The sequence below is a fragment of the Rissa tridactyla genome, chromosome 1 (genome assembly GCF_028500815.1).
Source record: "Rissa tridactyla isolate bRisTri1 chromosome 1, bRisTri1.patW.cur.20221130, whole genome shotgun sequence".
Lineage (NCBI taxonomy): Eukaryota > Metazoa > Chordata > Aves > Charadriiformes > Laridae > Rissa > Rissa tridactyla.
Genome location: NC_071466.1, coordinates 33,456,221 through 33,475,401, shown reverse-complemented (window position 1 = coordinate 33,475,401; position 19,181 = coordinate 33,456,221). Strand labels below are relative to the sequence as shown.

The window sequence follows — 19,181 nt, the reverse complement described above, 5'->3', positions numbered from 1 at the left end:
TTCACGCAACGAAGATTCAGAGCCTGCAGCAGTGGCTTTGCTCTCCATCATGGGCTGGAGACCTCCTCTGCAGGCAATGCCCCTGCGCAGGGCTGGAAGGGAGGTGGGTTTGTGAGGAAGGGGAAGAAAAAGGATGAGTCACCCCTCTGGCTTTTCCATCTTGAAACTGAGCTGTCATGGAGCCAGAAATACAAAGGGGAACAGAAACGGAGGCAGGACGGAGAGTAGCTGCAGCCCAGAGGGGTGGTTTGCACTCTGCCACATCCTGGACTTCTGTGCATTTTATGGGACTAAATATTCAGAAACAATGTAGGCCATTAACTGCTGAATGTGTGGTATGTGCACAGCGTCTTGTGATGAAAGTCTTTGATCCTTCTTGATATTCTGAGATGCCTTCTTCAGAATTACTGAAGTTTTTATTAGTAAGAAATGTAATAAACTCCCCTCGGAAGCTGAGTCATCCAGCGACTGTTTCTAAAAAATCCCAAGCAGTCACTCCGGATCTAGCTCGTCAGGTGCCGGGTGAGTTGGCAGCCAACCCCACTTATTCAAAACCAGGCTAAAAGCAAAATACAGAATTTCTTTATAAAATGGAGGAAACAGTAATCTCCAGCAAGTGGGGTGTTTAAGAAAGTGAATGTGGGAAATTACCCGGGCAATGAAGATAACCCTATCATATGGTGAAAGAGATGTTCTCAAAACACATTCAGGAAAATAAAATGTGATCGATGTCTAACTTTTCCGCATGTTTTGGTCTCTGACCTTGTGTATCTGAGAACAGCCTGCCTATCAGTCCCAGAGTGATTATCTCCACGTGCCATGTGATGGAGATGTCATCAGGCTGTTACTGCAATGCCTAAATTAGTCTCTGCCAGTTGCAGATAAGATGCAGTCCCAGTTACCGGGGCATCTCCTGAGCGAATGACGAGGCCATAGCTGTCCTCTGGCTGTGGTCGCACTGGCTGAAGCGGTCGCACCCCGTGCTGCTCTTTGCTGCACGTCATGGCTTCCTCCCAAAGGGCTCATCCGCCCACGAAGCTGCCCATGGGGTCATTTCTACACTGCTTCAGTCTGCGTAGACTGGGTGAGCAGAGACCTCCTCTTTCAGGTGTCTACAATGCCTCAGTGACCGAACGGGGTTAGGGACACACACAAGAGCTGCTCTGCAGGCAGATAGGGAAACTGTTGGGATGGTAACCGAAGCAGCCAGAGCAACCAGAGCTGGAAAAAGACACCTATCCACGGCCTTAGGTGCCACGAGAGTTGGCAATGTCTGAGTTAGGCACCAGTGGAGTGGTCTCAGAAGCGTCCTAATTCCCCATCACACTGCTCCTTGAAAATTCACTTGGCGTGGATCTCTATCGGGGAGCTTTTTAAGCTTACTTTGCACTGTCAACGTGAATGCTGATAAATGTTCAAAAACATCACTCATGGATTTTGTGCTCACCCCGGAGACTGAAAGTGTTAGACGAGTTACTAGCTAAGCTGGTTTTCCATGCCCTTTTTCAGCCTCATGCTAAAAAAAAACCCCACGGAGCTGCTTGCTGCTGTACATGCGTCCTCCCTGGTCATAGGCATTTGTGATCTCTGGCGACATCAGCCTTCACAGCCACTGCACGCTGCCAGCGTGACCCTGCATGGGGAGCACACCCAGAGGACTATTTCAAGTCCAGGACTACAATCAGAGTGAAGAGCCCTTGCGATAAGTGAGAATCAGGCACAGGTGGCCAACGGAGGAGAGACTACAAACACGATTATCCAAAGCATTTTGGGGCAGAGACAACTATAAATGTGGGTGGTGAGAAGGCTTTTTGGGAGACTCCCCGTCCTCTCAGCTGTGATAAGCAGCCCTGTGTGGTCTTCTAACCAGCTGCCGATATGAAATACGACACAGCAGCCAGAGAGCACTTGAGTGCATCTGGTCTGCCTGCATGTGCTGACAGCACAGAAGAGGAATAGCCAAGCTCTTATACCTATAGTACGTGTAGATACCTGCCTGTGCAGTCAGCGTTGCTCCACCGAGAAGTGCTAAAACGTTAAGGGGCAGTGAAGAATTCATTGCAGCCACTTGCTCATGGCCTAGCAGAGCTGTGTGTTCCATTCTTATCAAAATTCAAGGAAAATTAGTCCCTCAGCTCTGTAAACTCAGCCTTGGACTGTGAGCTGAATGAGGTTACACATCAGTTCTCAGCAGCTTGCTTACAGTTTTGTTCTTCCTGTGATTTCTGCATGAAAAGCCTGGGAAATAACCCCAGCGCGTGCCCTCTCCATAATTCCAAGAACTACATCTCTAACAATCCATGTGAAGCTTATACGGAGATCTCTAATATTTTGAGCAACTCCGATTATTGAAAGAACATATGTAGGAGCGTGGACCCAAATACAGAAATCCAGAAAGCTTCCCAGCATACCACGTAGCTGCAGAGCCTCTTTCATTGGGTGAAAATTATGAAAGATTGCCATGTGATTGCTAGCACCACTCCTTGAGCTGAGAACATTTCTCTTTTAAGAAGATGTAAGGTCTTTTAATCAGGACTTACCTCCCTTTCCTACTACTCAGTGCTTTTCTGTGGCTTCTGCATAAATAGCACTTGGGTTTTCCATCAAGTTTTTCTGTTTTTCATTTCTACTAACAAACAAAACTGAAAGTTGTGAGCAACAGCAAGAAGAAGAAGGAAATACTGAACACACCAGAAGGCACACGAGCTGAGGTAAGATGAGATTTGTTTGCTTTTTCTGATTTAGATAAAAATAGTTGCAAGAAATAAAATACAACCCACTTATACTTCTTGTTACTTGCAGTAAGCTTTTTATTTGCCAGAAGCTGTGATCGTTGACTAAACTTCTCTGTGACAAAGCCAGTTTTGAGAATTTTTTTTGGCAGAAAAAAGGTGGATTTATGTAACTAAGAATGTTTTCCAGATGGAGGATAACAATGAAGTTGTGGGTTTGATTGAGTCTAGTTTTTTAACTAGATAAAAAATATATATATTTGGTTTATGGCAAACATTTAAAATAAAAGTTGTTAAATGTCAGACTTCATTTTTTTTAATTATTGTGCATGTAGGAAGGTTAATAAAATGCCATGCTTTGATGAATTCAGTGTTAATTCTAAATATTACATTCTGTTACATTTACTATCAGTAACGCTGCTCCTGAAACACAAAGTGAGTACTAGAAAAAAAGCCAATGGGAACTTTAAAAAAACTTGAGAGTTTCTGTTTTTCTCAGAAGTGCAGTGGCAAATGCAAGTAATCTCCTACATGGCAGCGATATCATAACTGCCTTCCTATTTGGGTAATGAACATGAGACTGTGGTGTCTGGGGTCCTCTTCAGACGAAGGGTTATTGTGATAAATGCAGAGAGCGTCTCTTTTCCTTGGCCTGTAAGAGGATCTATATATTGATCGATTAACATAGGAGAGAGCTGCATTTTGAATGAACAGCCTGATTTCCCTATTTAGATTTGTATATGCGGACATGTTCTTAAAAACAGGTTCCTTGATAGGTCCTCATGTGATAGTGAACAGAGTGTTTCAAAGCAACAAATCTGAGATCAGCAGTTTGGAAATTGAGAGCTTCGTGTTTACGCCTTTAGAGACAGTAGAGGTTTCATATTCACCCCTTTAGCAGCAGCACCCCTCCACCACACCTCTCCAAAAGGAGCATGTCCTTCTGTCCAGGCACGGCATAGAAATTGGTCCCACTCTCTGCTGGGATGTTGGATGGCTTGATCTCCTGCTCTTGGTTTAGCTCTCCACTAGAACTGGGGGTAGCCCAGGGCTGCTGACTGCTCCCGCTTTCCCAGTAACAGCTTTTTGACATAAAGGATGGAAGCTCTGTATTAATGTCACTACAGGAATCGGTCTCACTTCACCAGCAAGAGTCTGGGGTAATGCAGTCAAGTCAGCTGTGGTTGTTACACTGCCAGGAATCAGGAGCAAATTGTGACTGTAAGAAATGTGCTGGCTGTCCATCTAGCCCGGTATTCAATCTCTGATAGTAGCAGTAGGAGAGGCTGGTTAGAGACAACATGAGAGCCTGATAACCTGCCTGATCACCTTCCAGAGTGTTTTCCCCTTGCATTTCCACAGCTTCCTGACTGCTGTCCATAGGCACTGGGCGGTGCATCCCTACCCGGTCTTTTGTTTCCCGTTTATTGTCCTTGCCTTTGTCCCATCCTGTTTTGAGCCTGCTGATGCTGCCTGCCCTCACTGCCTGCAGTGGCAACAAGCTCCCAGCGCTGCCCGCTCCTCGCTGCTTAGAGGGGCGCCCTCTCTTATCTGTTTGAAAACAGACTCCCAACAATTCTGCTGAGCACCCCACGTCCTAGTACCGCGGGACCCTATGAATAACAGTGTGCATCCACACTATCCACCACCTTCCTGACTCTGTAAACCTTGACCACATCTTTCTTCAGTCTCCTGCTATCCATACCAAGGACTCCCAGGCTTTTTAGTCCTCGCTGTGTCTCCTTGATCATTTCAATTGCCCCTCTCTGCACCTTCTCTAGTTTCATAACCTCTTTTTTGGATGTAGAGCCCAGAACTGCTCACCATGGAGATGCACGGAGGTTTCATACAAGGTTTGTTCTCCATAACCTTCTTGATGATGCCCGTCACGTTGCTGACATTTTTGGTTGCTTCTGCTGCTGCAGCTAATGCAGAAATGATTTCAGTAAATGGTCAATGACGCCAATGCCAATTGCCCTTTGTGAATGTAACAGCCATTTTCAAGTTCATATCATGTAGGCATGGTTTAGATTATTTTTCCCATCATGCATCACCTTACATTAAAATACACTAACGCTCACCTGCCACCCTTTCAGCATGACAACTTGGATAACTGTCTTCTCCAGGTTATTGATAAAGGTATTGAATAATCTGGTCTGAGTACCAAACACCAGAGGACCCCATTGCTGACTCATTAAGCGCCACACTTTTTGTTTCTTACCCTTCCGCCTGCTTTCAGACCACAAAAGAACATGTCTTCCAGCTCTCTGGCAACTTTGTTCCTTCAGAAACCCTTGGTGCAGAGCTTTGTTAATGGCTTTGACAAATGCAACTGTATAAATGTGTACATATAAAATGACCACTGGGCCCTCTTCATCCAACATCCTCACAGCCCTTCAGCAGGTGAGTGGGGCAGGATGTCCCTTTTCAGAAGACTCTTTCTCAGCAGCACGGTGTTTCAACAAGCGCAGCACCTTCGTTCTTCATTACAGACCCTCCACAATGTACCAGAGGTGTAAATTGGTCTCAGCAGTCAGTAGCTCCCAGCACCAAGATGACTGACTCATTGCCCTCGAGCTGACCTCTCAAGCCTTCCTTGTAGATGAGAATTGTGCTGGTGATGTGCCAGTCCCCTGGCACAGCACCTGATTGTAATGGTGGGTTACGTGCCTTGGCTGGTAGTCTCACGTTTGAGATCCTTCTGGATACTTATATGAATGCCATCTGGTCCTGATCACTTATCAGCCTCTCACTTATCTGGTCGGTTTAATATTTCCTGCACACATCCGTTGAGTGGAGCTGGCTCCTATGATCTGTTTGCTGCATCAGGCATGAATCATAGAATCATAGAATGGTTAGAGTTGGAAGGGACCTTAAAGATCATCTAGTTCCAATCCCCTGCCTTGGGCAGGGACACCTCCCACTAGACCAGGGCTCAAAGCCCCATCCAGCCTGGCCTTGAACATTTCCAGGGATGGGGCATCCACAGCTTCTCTGGGCAACCTGTTCCAGTGCCCCACCACCCTCACAGTAAAGAATTTCTTCCTGATATCTAATCTAAATCTCTCCTCCTTTAACAGTTTAAAACTGTTACTCCTCGTCCTATCACTCCACACTCTCATAGAGGCCCTCCCCATCTCTCCTGTAGACTCCCTTCAGGTTATAAGGCTGCTCTTTTCCGTGAAGCCTTCTTTTCTCCAGGCTGAACAACCCCAACTTTCTTAGCATTTTTTCGTAGGAGAGGTGCTCCAGCCCTCTGATCATCTTCATGGACCTCCTCTAGACCCATTCCAACAGGTCCATGTCCTTCCTGTGCTGAGGACTCCAGAGCTGGACACAATACTCCAGGTGGGATCTCACCAGAGCAGAGTAGAGAGAGGTAGAGAATCACCTCCCTTGACCTGCTGGCCATGATTCTTTTGATGCAGCCCAGGATGCGGCTGGCTTTCTGGGCTGCAAGCGCACATTGCCTGCTCATGTTGAGCTTCTCATCAACCAACACCCCGAAGTCCTTCTCCTCAGGCCTGCTCTCAAGCTATTCTATGCCCAGCCTGTATTTGTGCTTGGGATTGCCATGACCCAGGTGCAGGACCTTGCATTAGGGCTGGTTGAACTTCATGGGGTTCGTACGGGCCCACCTCTCAAGCCTGCTCAGGCCCCTCTGGATGGCATCCCTTCCCTCCAGTGTGTCGACTGCGCCACACAACTTGGTGTCATTGGCAAACTTGCTGAGGGTGCACTCAATCCCACTGTCCATGTTGCCAACAAAGATGTTTAACAGCACTGGTCCCAGTACTGACCCCTGAGGAACGCCACTCATCACTGGTTTCCACTTGGTCATCGAGGCATTGACCACAAGTCTTTGAGTGAGGCCATCCGTAAATGAAAATACCCCAACATCTTTGGTGGGGAAGAGTGAATTCACTGAGTTTCTCTCCTATGGCCTATGTCCCTAAGACATCGTTTGCCATCTAGCAGCCCTACCAATTCCCTAGCAGTCTGTCGTCTTTCAGTGGGTTTACAAAACTCACAATCGGCCTGAGCATCCTTTACTAGGTGCTTTTCATGTTTTTTTTTTTTTAACGCTGTTGGTTTCCTCTCCATATTTGATCTGCCATGATACAGGTTTTCCTGTTCTCCCCATTTGGACAAGCCTTCTGCTTTCTAAATGGTGATCTTTTTCCTATAATAGTCTTGTCAACTGTTCTACTGATAGACACGGGGCTCAATATTTATTAAAATGTCTGTTTCTTTTGGAATGTAGACTTCTAACACAGGTTTTGTTGAATTTTCTTTTTTTTTTTTTTCTAAACAGCCCCGAAATTATGTAGGCTTCTTCCTTCTGGGATTGTTTCTCTGTCCCACAACACTGCTGAACCTAGCTCTACTGTGATGGCCAATACAGGGTTCCATCCACCAGAACCTGCTTGAACTAGGACCTGCGCAGCACTAAAGATCAAATGCAGAATAGAATCTTGTGTTGTGGATTTGTTTGCAGGACAAATTATTCTAGGAATCAGGCATTTGTTGTATATGGGCATTATATCTGCTGCAGCATCGCGTCTTTATAACGGCACCCAAAATCTCCTGCTACTGCTACCTGCTTTCAGCTTCCTACCCACAATTAACATTTTCTGATGACTGTCATCGTCATGATGAGGAGTTTGTTAGTGCATTCCTAGTGCTATATTTTTATTATTAGTGTGTGGGATGTCTGCCTAGAAGGACTCTGTAGTCCTTTTCTTTAGCCATAGTATTTTTATGTTGTTACAAGTTATATAGTCCTTCATGCACAGCGCCACTCCTCCACCTGTGCATCCTACACTATCATTACCATAAAGCTGGTAGCATGGCAACACAGGCTCCCATTGATTATCCTCTCTCCCGCAGGTCTCTCAGGTTCCCCTTGCACCAGGGTTGCTGTCTCATGCCAAGCCTTCCAGCTCCTCTGTCTCATTTTTGGCTTTCAGCATCAGTGCAGAATTTGCTGTAAGATTTGCTTTTGATCACTCACTCGAGATAGCACATGCCAGCCGATTGGATTTGCAGGCAGTTGGATTTGCCTTCCCTAGTTATTGCAGCTGGGCTTTATTTACCTCCTGGCCTTGTCAGAGGTGCACTGGATGTGAGTCCACTGTCCTTGCAGTTCTTGTCAATCCAGCCCTCTTGCCCTCCTGTGCCTGTCAGCTCCCCTGTTGCTTCTAATTGAATACTCCTCTGCAAACCTTTCAGTCTGCAGTGCTGGCAGCCTGGATCCACTCTGGGTATGGTGCAGTCTCTCATTTCTGTATCGCTTGCCTTTATCCCAAAAGATCCCTCAGTTCCTTACATACCTAGATTTCTCCTCTCTGCTGCCTCATCCATGCACTGAAGCACTTGGTCCGACCTGACCTTCTCTCTTGCCCTGTAGCTGAGCCCCAAAGATCCCACCTTCCTCCCTAATGCCCACAATAACCACACTGGTGACCCAATGACCACAGCCACCACCGGCTCCTCTCCTGCATCCCCGAGCAATCTGCACAGACTTCTCATCAGGTCTGCTTCCTCGGTGGACCTGCTTCTGTCCTGCTCCTGCTGAGCCACTCTTGCCTCAAGAGAGCCAGCCTCGTCCCTCCCTGTCCCCAGCCCCTTGCTGTGCACACACATGCACAAAATCTGCCCCAGGCAGGCAGCCGCCATACACGTCACATGCTGGGCAGTTTGTGGGGTAGCCCCCACTTTGCTGCTAGACCACTACCTGCAGCCTGAGCTTAAAATCTGGTTATTATTTTAGTATCTCCTCCAATTAAACAAATCTCCTCTTACTTTTGCTCTATCAGTTCCCCCCCTGGATTGCGCATCCATTCATTTCTTGAGGGTATTAGATTCACCTTAGGCAAGGAATGTCTTTCTGTTATCCCCTTCCCTTAAATCACACTCAAGCCAGGCTAAGACAAAAGGTAAAATATTTATTCGTAACACATATACGTAATTTATAATATATGTAATTTGTAATAAAAGGTAAGTATTTATTCATAAAATCCATACTAATTAAGCTGTAAATGTTTCTGAAAGATTTCACAAAGGTAAAGAAAAGAAAAAACCCCACCAAAACTCTATGTCTAATCTACTTATGCAGCAGTTATTTCAGAAAAGCCTCCTTTTTTCTTGCTTAGCTGATGTGCTCTCTCTCTCCTGCCAGTGTGGTTGTCAGAGCCTCAGGGCATGTGTCAGCTGCTTCTACTCGATAGCTTCCATCAAGGAAACTCATACATAGAAAAAAATCTCCTGAGTTTCCATCAGAGAAGTCTTGCAGTACCACTTAGGAGAGATTCCCATTTCAGATTGTCCCTTTCTCTCCTCTTTTTTCTCAGAGGGCTATTGGATCTTACTGCCAATCTCCCTTCTGAAGTCTTTTGTGGGACCCTATAGGTCCAGTCTCTCACCCAAAACCCAACCTGTTTTTGATCCAGGAGACTGTCTGGACACTCTTGCTGAAAACAAAGTTTATTGCCTGTCCTTAGATATGCCATTCTTTCTGTTTGTCTATAAGCCATTTTCTCACTTTAGCTGGCTAACAAACAGCTCTTGGCTTCAAGGAGAGGTAAAATTCTCTCCTTCTCGGTGGTTGCTTGAGATAGTCCTGTGTGAAATATATATTTCACTGCACCTTCCTTTCTACATCCATCCGTGTGTTAAAACACAACTAATAGGAGCATCTACCTATGACAATCGCACAGGTTGTTCCTGCCTCAACTGAGGGCAGGCACCATGGTGGTTAACAGCTTTCGGGTGGCTGGTCTCCAGCCTTTTTCTCTTAGACATCCCATTACAGCTTGATCATTTTGTTCGGATAATTTGGAGAGGAGTCTGAGCATTGGCTTTCTTGCCAGGCCCATGGATGCTGAGTTTTCTCAATTACACGTGCACATCTAGTTTCCTAAAGGTCTCTAGCTGTCAGGAGAAATGAGGAGGACAAAATAGCTTTAGTGGCAGTTATTAGCTTGATAACCTCATGTGAAGAGCCTGAGCAAAGTGCCTCAGCCTCTGTGCTCGTAGTGTTCTCCCTAGGGTTCAGGGACGCAGGGGTTCTCATCAACTGAATTTCCATTGCCCCAATCCTGTCCTTCAGCAGATAACGTAGGGCCACAAACCATCACTTACGGTGCTCAGCAGGCTTTCAATTTGCCCAGGCTCCAAGTTCTTTGTCCTCGTTTGACTCCTCTAACGCACAGGTTTCACAGAGGAGTGTTTGGTGGAAGGAATGCTTCAACAGGCATTGGTATTTTCTTGTGGTTTATGGTTTCTAAAGGCAATGATTGGGCCATAGCAAAACACAGCCAAAAGCGCTCTTCTCTTTGCAGTACCTTAGGCTGCCATGTTTCTCTGCAAAATGGGGAGATCAGCTTCAATCCGGAGAAAAGCTGGTTCTTGATCCCATGCAGAAAACTTACATGTCAGACAGTCGCTTTGTACAGAAAACCAAAGCCTCCTCAGATTGCAAAAGACTTAATGTTAGGAAGTATACCTTGTCTCTCCCCTCCACGAGGGAAGAGGATCTCAAACAAGGAGGAGATTTCCTATAGGAACACGCTTTTACTGAGTCTGGGGCTTTGCTGAACCTTGAGTTTGCCCGCTGCCAGTCTGCACTGCTCCTAAGCTCAATAGGTAGTATTCTCTTTATTTTTTACAGCGATAATTTCAGGCACTGCAGGGATGGGTATGACATCAATGTGAGCAAATGTCCCCCTTCCCCAAGCCACCACGCTCCCATGTCTCAGCACGGGGGGGAAAATCCTGCTCCTTGGGAACACAGCCTGGGAATCACGCTTCCCACGCTCCCTGTCACCGTGGGGCTGAATAAAAAGCAACTGCTGGGGCACATCTTGTTGCCATATTAAGGGATCTAGATGGACTCTGAGACACCGCCCTGAAGATACCATGGGCTGCTGTGAACATAGCTCAGGCTCCCACACCGTGGCTTGGGTTTGCAAATTAGTTCACGTTTACAGCACACTGGGAATACTGCACTGGGTAAGTGCAAGTCCAGAGCACCCGAATCTAGAGCCTACATTTCCTCCTAGGGAGATGGCACCTGTGTGAGTGAATTATTTGCAAATCATGAAGCCAGTAGGTCCAGAATAAGAGATAAGATGCAGTCACATACCGTCGACTCATTATTATTCTCACTGGGGCAAATTAAAAGCTTCTTTTTTGTGCATCTAGAAATGCCATGTAGTTCTGGGGTTTAGGCTAGAATCTTCCATGCTCCATCTCTAGAATATGTTGGCAGAGAGGGAATTGCTTGCCACTATTAGACAAGCAACAATACTGAAACCTTCCTTTCAAAATGCTACTAGCTGCAGGTCAGCTGAGAGACGAAATCAGGAGTTCAGCAAGGAAATAGAAACTAATGAGAAAAAAAATATTATTTAGAGTGTTTTAGTGATGAGTGGTTTTGATTTGATTGAATTATAGCCTCATAGGAGGAAAAATGTCACTCTCTGTGAACACAGCCCATTTTCTCATGGGCCATTTCCATTAGGGCTGCAAACGTGGGCTGCCCTGGAAGCTGCAGTGCGTGTAGACGACTGCCTGATGCAGAGCAGTTGAGCACAAAAAAACTTGAGAAAGTGGTAAATGAAGCAAAGGCCCAAGAAAAAGAGACAGAAAGGCATCAGAAACTTAAAGGGAAGGAGAAATACAGTGTAAGGAGGAAGGAGTCAAAAAAGGAATTATGCATAATTAGCACAGTATTTATGCAGTGTTTAAGGTCAAAACATCCTTAATTTGTAGGTTCTGAGGTATATCAATATAACTCTGGTATTGCTCGGGAAAGTTCAGTGACACGCTGCCAACAGTAGCCAATGTACCAGAAAAATTTCACCAGTTCCAGTTGGCAAACTCATTTCTTTTGGCTTTTCATCCTAATTTGAAATGCAGACTTACCAGTGGAGAGTGATTTCTTTTGTGATCAGGTTTTGATGTTCCCATGGTAGGTAACTGGGGCTCAAAACTTCCCTGCTACAAAACGGCTGACAGTAAGTTGACTTGTTTTGCACAGTGAAGATCAGAGAATTACCATTAAAACGTACACATAGCACTCATCTTTAAAAGGCATCACTTTCATAGATGGAGACAACAATCAGCTGCTGTAATACAGAAACTGTTTAGAGATTATTTGGGGCTTTATGCCTTGAGATGTGATGTGTATCTACTGGGACATCACAAGCAATTACTCATTAACGAATCTTTACTTTCCGCTGCCCTCTGCATCTTGCAATTTCTGCCCTCAGCAAAATAGTCTCCAATTGCTGAACTCCCTGCCCGGCCTGCAACTCAGCACTCAAACCACTTCTTTTTACTTTGGCAGAAAGACGGAGAGCCTGGCTCCAGACTATGAACATTTCCGAGATGGCGCCAGGTGCCAACTTCACTAACAGCTCCTTCAAATGTTCGATTGACAGCTTCAAGCAAGCCATTTATCCCATTGTGTATCTCTCTGTCTTCTTCCTGGGTGCTGTTGGAAATGGCCTCTCCATTTATGTTTTCTTCCAGCCTTCGCAGAGGAAGACCTCAGTAAACATTTACATGCAGAACTTGGCTGTTTCGGATCTCATGTTTGTGAGCACTTTGCCCTTTCGGGCCACCTATTTCCTGCTGGGGTCACATTGGGTTTTTGGTGATATCGTCTGCAGGATCATGACTTACACCTTGTACGTGAACATGTACTGCAGCATTTATTTTCTCACCGTGCTCAGCGTGGTTCGTTTCATAGCCATCGTCTACCCATTCAGGAGCTGGAAAGTAACCAACATGAGGTATGCCAAGATAATATGCGCGGCCATATGGGTCTTCGTGCTGGCAGCCTCCAGCCCTCTGTTATGCAAGGAGATCGCTGGGTACAGAGACCCAGACAAGTGCTTGGATCTCCACCCCTCCAACACGCACAGGCTCCTGATGATGAACAGCTTTGTCCTCATCGTGGGCTTCATTCTGCCGTTTTGCACAATTATTGTCTGCTACGTCTTTGCAATCAAAGCGTTGCTCAAGTCCAGGACTCCGCAGCACAAGAAGGCGGTCTGTCACAAGAAGGCGCTGTCAGCCATCATCATCACTCTCATCCTCTTCCTCCTCTGTTTCCTGCCGTATCACGTACTGCGAACTGTCCACCTGATGCACAGCAGCTGCAGCCAGGCCAACCTGCCCGTGCACAAGGCGCTGGTGGTCACTCTCTGCCTTGCTGCCATGAACAGCTGCCTCGATCCCGTCCTTTATTACTTCGCTGCTGAAAATTTCAAAGCCAGAATCAGAAGTTTGTACCGCAGGTAGCTGAGGCAGAACTGCAAAATGATATATATATGGTGGCGACGGGACATCTAGACTGGGTTCCTACTGTTCAACGGCAGAGGCTGTGTGGTCTAAGCCAGCCTGCAGCCATGCCGCTCAGTGCCAGGAATCTCTAGAGCAAAAGTGTCTTGGAAAGAGGTTGTTGGGGATGGCCAAAACTGAGGCAGGATGATCAGAGATCAGGTGCCTGGGTGCCGTCTTTGGTCCTCTTCTATTTAGCAGTGTAGATATACCACTAGTGTTCATCCTCCCCAGGACAAGGGATTGAAAGGGATCTACCTTGCTATTAGAGTCCATTTATTTCACTTCACAATACTCAACGAGCGGCTTGAAGGGAAACTGCTCCCCTGACCACCGCACTGTCTGCGGCTGAACCTCTCTGTGCCCCATTTCCCTGTGTGTGCAGAGGCGTGTGGTTCAGACGCTGTGATACCCAACAGCTTCATAGCACCCCGTCAGCTCCTTTTGCAAACACTGGCCAAAGGTCTGCACGTAACAGAAATGTAAAGCATCACTGATACTTTCTGCTGAGGCTGACTTACAAAGCGGACAGAGAGCCAAACAGGACCCGGCACCGGCTCAGGCTGCTCAGAAGACATTAACAACATTTCTAAATTTTCCACTCTGAGGCAGCCACTGAGGTATTTTTGCTTAACGTTTCACTGATTGTCAAATGAGATAATGATTTCAAGTAAGCGGCGTCGGCATGGAGGGCTATGAGTAAGATGACTGCTGGCAGCGAGGGCAGGATGCGGGACCACGTAGCATCCTGCAGCTCTTCGCGTGTGCGCCGACTCCTTCGAGGTCATTGCAGCACTTGTTTTTACGCTCAGTTCTGAAAGCCAAGGTTAGGCAGCTCAGTTCCCATGCAGGGATCAAAAGACAAACTTTTAAAATTATTTTCTCCAAATGGGGAGCTCGGGAGCTGTTTCCTCGGCGCAGGTAAACCAGTCTGACAGCAACCTGCTGCCAAAGGCATCCCTAATCCCTCACCTCCTGCCTGCTCCGAGGAGGAAACTGGTCCCTTTTTTTCATAGGATTAACTTCCAGTTGTTTTGAACTCCCTGCCATCAAACGCAGGGAAGCACTAAGCCAGGAACAGGAGGAAAGACGGGCAGCAGAGGAGGGGGAGGGCTGTTTTAGAAAGCAACGGGGAGCTACACCTATGTGTTCTTTGGAAAACCTCACCAAATGGCTGCCTACATTTTTAAGTCCCCGAATATTTTCCAAAATATATTTCCTAGAAATCAGACCTCTTGCAGTTAAGTGAAAACAGGCTCCAAATTCAGTTTGACCACATTGAGATTTAGTTTTTAATTACCTCATTTTTGAATTAAAAGAAGACAAGAAGTTTTGTCATGTTTTGCAGGAAAACAGCCCGTCTCGCATGAAAACAAGCAAAAATGCTGAAAGCCTTCCCTCCCTGTGAAATCCACCCCAAAGGAAGGTTTCTGTCAGTGAGATGCTTCCTCAATGCTCTGAACTTTTTTTGGAGAAAGCGCTCTATAAACTGAACGTTATTGCTCCCAAACAAAAATAACTGCAGCTAGCTATTTTCAGCTCTGTCTGAAATATGCAGAAAACAAATCATTGCTGGTCAGGTGGAAACGTACTTGGTAAATCACTGGGAAAGTAACTTTTTTCTTGGCTATCTAGGGGTTATGTTCAATTGCAGAGCCTTTCTATTTCAGTCACTTTATGCTGCCTTTGACGCAAGCACAGAGTTTTATCATAAGTCTTCGCTAAAGTTCATGCTCCAAATCCTTATTTCAGTAACTCAGCGGCATACCTGAGAGCTGACCTAAGGATGCCATGTGAACTCCTGCAGTGCTTGGTCCCATGTTATTGAAGGAAAAGGGAATGTTACCACTGGTTCGCAATGGAATGGGATCGAGATGCTAGCCTGTGCAGAGGGATAGTGGACAAATAATTGGAAGGAAGGGGGCATACTCTTTTTCCACAGTATTTCCCTTTCAGGAGTAGACCTCAGCAGGGACAAGTGACAATCTTGGAGCCTCTGACAAGATACCGTACACCTTAAATGCTACAAGGGAATGGGAAAAAATTTGCCACACTCTAATCTCACTAACATGTTTTTGTCTGTATCCATTCAAATGCACACTATTACCAGGTAATTTTGCATCTTGATAATATATGTACCTCACTTAAGAGGTCACTTTTTTTTATTTTTTATTGACCGTGCTATAACTTTGTTAGCAATTGAATTAACCGTCAAACATGTTTTAATAAACTAGATTTACTAGTTGCTGAAGATATGTTTTTTATTGATTGCACAGCTAACAAGGAATCTCCTCAGAGCGCAGGGGGAGAAAGACCAAGAAACAGATATTGAGTTTCTGTAAGTGGGCCGTCATTTCATGAGACAGAAATGTCTTTGGAGGTGGGAGAGCGTTCTGCTGCCGCCTTCGCTTCACCAGCAAAATAGTGGGGATCATCAGCCAAAATCTGGGGTGTAGATAAAATAACAGATTTTTTTTAAATTATGATTTACTTGCAAAAGGATTCAAGACCATCCCTGTCAGGGATCCATACATGCAGCTTTAACAACACTTGCATAGCATGTCACGTTCCCATTTACTGCCATTTCTCCATTTGGTAGTCTTGCGTGTTTCTTCTCACGGAGCTGAAGGACAAGGTTCTTCGCTGTGGAATTATCATAGTAAAAAATATAATAAAAAAAAGACACCCTACGTATTCTGAAAAATGAAGCTCCTGACAGTTAAATTACTAGCAATGCCTCTAGGTTCCTCAGGGGACCACCTACCACTTAAAAAGTATTTTGATATGTTTCCTCAATTTTCCAGGAGACAAAATCTAAGAATAGCTGTGTGCATGGAAAGTTAAAGCAACAGTAAACTTTTGGGTTTGAAGGAGACATAAGAACAGCAGAGTAAGTCTTTAAGTGACTGGTACCCCTGAGCGACAGCAAATGTTCTAGCTTCATATGCATGTTTTCTTCTCATTCAGGGAAACGCTGGTATTTCTAGACAAAGGCAATTTTTCAGTTCAAAGCTACACCAGAGACATAGATTTTACAAAGTACTCTCACAGAAGCCTGAATGACTCGGCCTCAGCACAAGGAAATCCCACTCTTCACGTTTGCTTTTTAGCCCTGGTTTGGGCCCACGTGTGGCTATGTTTGCCTGACGGAGTGATGTCGCAGCAGCAGGGGAACATCACATTTTAACTTAACCAATGCATTATCCCATTCATTTTCATGATATATCCTCTGCTTTCCTCAACATACATCCTGTTACCATAGCTTATGTTTTGCTTTAGCTCCTAAGAGTGTCTGGAGAAAGGGGTGCACATTTTGCTGCTGAGTATCTCCTTCTGAGGTACACATTCTTCTATGCTTCGACAGCATGTTGTGCTGGCAGCAGAGCAGGCATCGGACTTTTCCTCCCTGTCTTAGGGCTGTTGGTGCTTCTTTTGATCCTTTGGGATGGGCAAGATAGAAATGACCTGCTGCCCCTCTAGCTGATGGCAGCGGAAATGAGATCCATCCAAAATAACCAAGTGTAATCGCAGTTAGGAGTCAGATGCTGTTTCGATAGTAACACTATCCCTGGGCTAATGGTTTGATTTCCTGCATCCATATCTGAGCCAGTTTAAATGACAGCCTATTTAAAAGACAGTGTAAATGAAGTGCAAGCGCAGATTCCCTGAGAGAGTTCAGTATTGTTCAAGGATCTTCAGCTTTCCGGCCAGCGCCGACTGTGACTGTCGTCGCGTGGCTATGCAGTCCTGTACCCCTCACACAGTTGTGCTGTGTATATACAAGAATCTTTCTGGACATCTGCAAAGACAAACAATATATTTAACTGCATGCAGCTGACGTTATGTAGTTACATCTCTTCATCCACCAGTCAACAGCTTAAGGAGGCCAAAGAAATTAAATAGCTTCCTTTGTCCCAAAATCCCTTTTCACCTTTCAGAAAAACTGGCCAGATTTCCACCACTGCTTCCCCTCCTTTTCATTTTACAGCTGAAAGGATAAAGCTGCCTAACACAGGGGCCAAAGCCTGGCCACTCAAGTCACATTGCTGCTCACAGGAGAAAAATTTGAGCCTTTATTTCTGAAGCTGAGAAATAAAGCTTTGGACCTTGGTCCACCACCCGTATTCCCTCATGTAGGGCTTGAAAGCTATCGTGGTTTCACCCCAGACAGCAACTAGGACCACACAGCTCCTTGCTCACCCCCTAGTTTGGATGAGGGAGAGAATTGGAAGACTAAAAGTGAGAAAAAACTCATGGCTTGATATAAAGACAGTTTAATAGGTAGAGCAAAAGCTGCGCAGGCAAGCAAAGCAAATCAAGGAATTCATTCACTGCTTCCCATCGGCAGGCAGGTGTTCAACCACCTCCAGGAAAGCAGGGTTCCATCACATGTAACGGTTACTTGGGAAGACAAACTCCATAATTCTGAACGTCCCTCCCTTCCCTTCCTTCTTCTTCCCCGGACTTTATATACTGAGCATGACACCATATAGTATGGAATATCCCTTTGGTCAGCTGGCGTCAGCTGTCCCACCTGTGTCTGGTCCCAGCGTTTTGTGCACTCCCAGCCTACTCGCTGGCAGGGTGATGTGAGGAGCAGAAAAGACCTTGACTGCTTAGCAATAACCAAAACCACCAGTGTGCTATCAACACTACTTCACTAGTCTTATCCCAAATCCAAAACAGCACTGCACCATCTGCTAGCAAGAAAGTTAACTCCATCCCAGCTGAAACCATGACAAATGCTCAGAGTAGCACCTGGCACGTTTGCTCCTCACATTTGCTGTCTTCATTTCTAGATGTCGAGATGCTGAGCCTGTTATCTGTTGGATAATACGTCATCTTCTGAGGAGCCGTGGTAGATGCAACTGGGGATGATTCACTCGGAATAGAGCTGTGTTTCATAACATACAAAATTCTGGGGAAAGAAATCCCTGAAGAGGGGATCTGCACTCCATGCAGATGTTTCTTACATTGTTGGCAGCTTTCAATTCTGGAGGCAGGGAGCCTGACTGTCTCCAGCAGGCCAGCTCCAAGCCCATTCTGAGGTCCAGCCCCAGAAGCCCTCCATGGCAGAGAAATCCCTGCTTGCTCTTGGTTTCTCCTTGCAACTAGTGTCTCACCAGAGTTTCGGGATGTTTAAGGGTGCTTTGCTCATTGCTGAGGTACTGCTTGCATGCTGCAAGTTAGCTTTTTTTTTTTCTTGGCGACTACAAGGACAAACAATCCAGAAAGGGTGAGAAAAATAATCCAGCCCAAGAGCCATCATACATCTTCTGAAGGCCTTTATTCCTGCAGCTGGAGCAGTGTTTTCTGGTGGCCCCTCACCACTAAAAGAAAAAATATAAACCCAGATCAGGAATGTGAGTGCGCTCTGAAAAACAGTGCTCTCAGAATGGTGAGGGGTTTTGTGGTTTTTTTTCTTTTCTTAATTTTGAATCTCAATGAACCTAACTATTGAAGACATTGAAGCATGAAGAATTCCCTTTATAAAGCCGCTAGTGGCAGCACAGGCACACCTGGAAGTGGAGGTGGTGTGTGGAGGACACAGCTCAGTGCTGCTACACCAGCCTTTCACAGGCACACACTCACTTGGGCAGTCTGTGCACCCGGGTAGGAGCATGCTGTCTGGCCATCCGTGTTCGTGGACCTTCCTGTTCCCTGGGCACATTTCAGCTACACCTGACTCCATGCCAACACAAACACAGCCTGTGCATCGGCCCTTCCCACACCTTTGTGTGCTGGTTGCCATGGAAAAGAAAACAGTGTGCAGAGACCAGGTGGGAAGGACATTCTCCAGCAGACCACCAACCTGCATGACAAAGGGAGCACACCCACATGGTGTGTCTGGCCATACTACCACCTTCACAGAGTTGTTAGTACCCGGTACAATTCAAGACTGGCCCCTTCCCAGTTCCTTTCCCTTCAAGTTTCTGATTGCACTAAGGTAGTGATTTACACTTGACCTAGCTGGGCTTTGTAGATGAATGTTGCCCTGGGAAGCATAAGAATGGATGAGCAGATGGCCCAGTCAGGGATGGCATAGGAGAACATGTTGCCCCATTCTCAGAGGAATGGGACATTCAAGCCAATGCTTAA

The 19,181-nt window shown here is 45.9% G+C and overlaps 1 protein-coding gene across 1 annotated transcript; it reads left to right on the top strand.

The window, feature by feature from the left end:
* Positions 1–1,317: 1,317 nt before the first annotated feature.
* Positions 1,318–15,324, top strand: CYSLTR2 (cysteinyl leukotriene receptor 2). The gene is made up of 2 exons (XM_054188849.1): positions 1,318–2,711; positions 12,085–15,324. The coding sequence occupies exon 2, from the start codon at positions 12,111–12,113 to the stop codon at positions 13,041–13,043; it is 933 nt and encodes a 310-aa protein (XP_054044824.1). The 5' UTR covers positions 1,318–2,711; positions 12,085–12,110; the 3' UTR covers positions 13,044–15,324.
* Positions 15,325–19,181: the final 3,857 nt, after the last annotated feature.

Coding starts and splice junctions, on each gene's coding strand:
- CYSLTR2 (XM_054188849.1), top strand. CDS start 12,111: ATGAACATTTCCGAGATGGCGCCAGGTGCCAACTTCACTAACAGCTCC.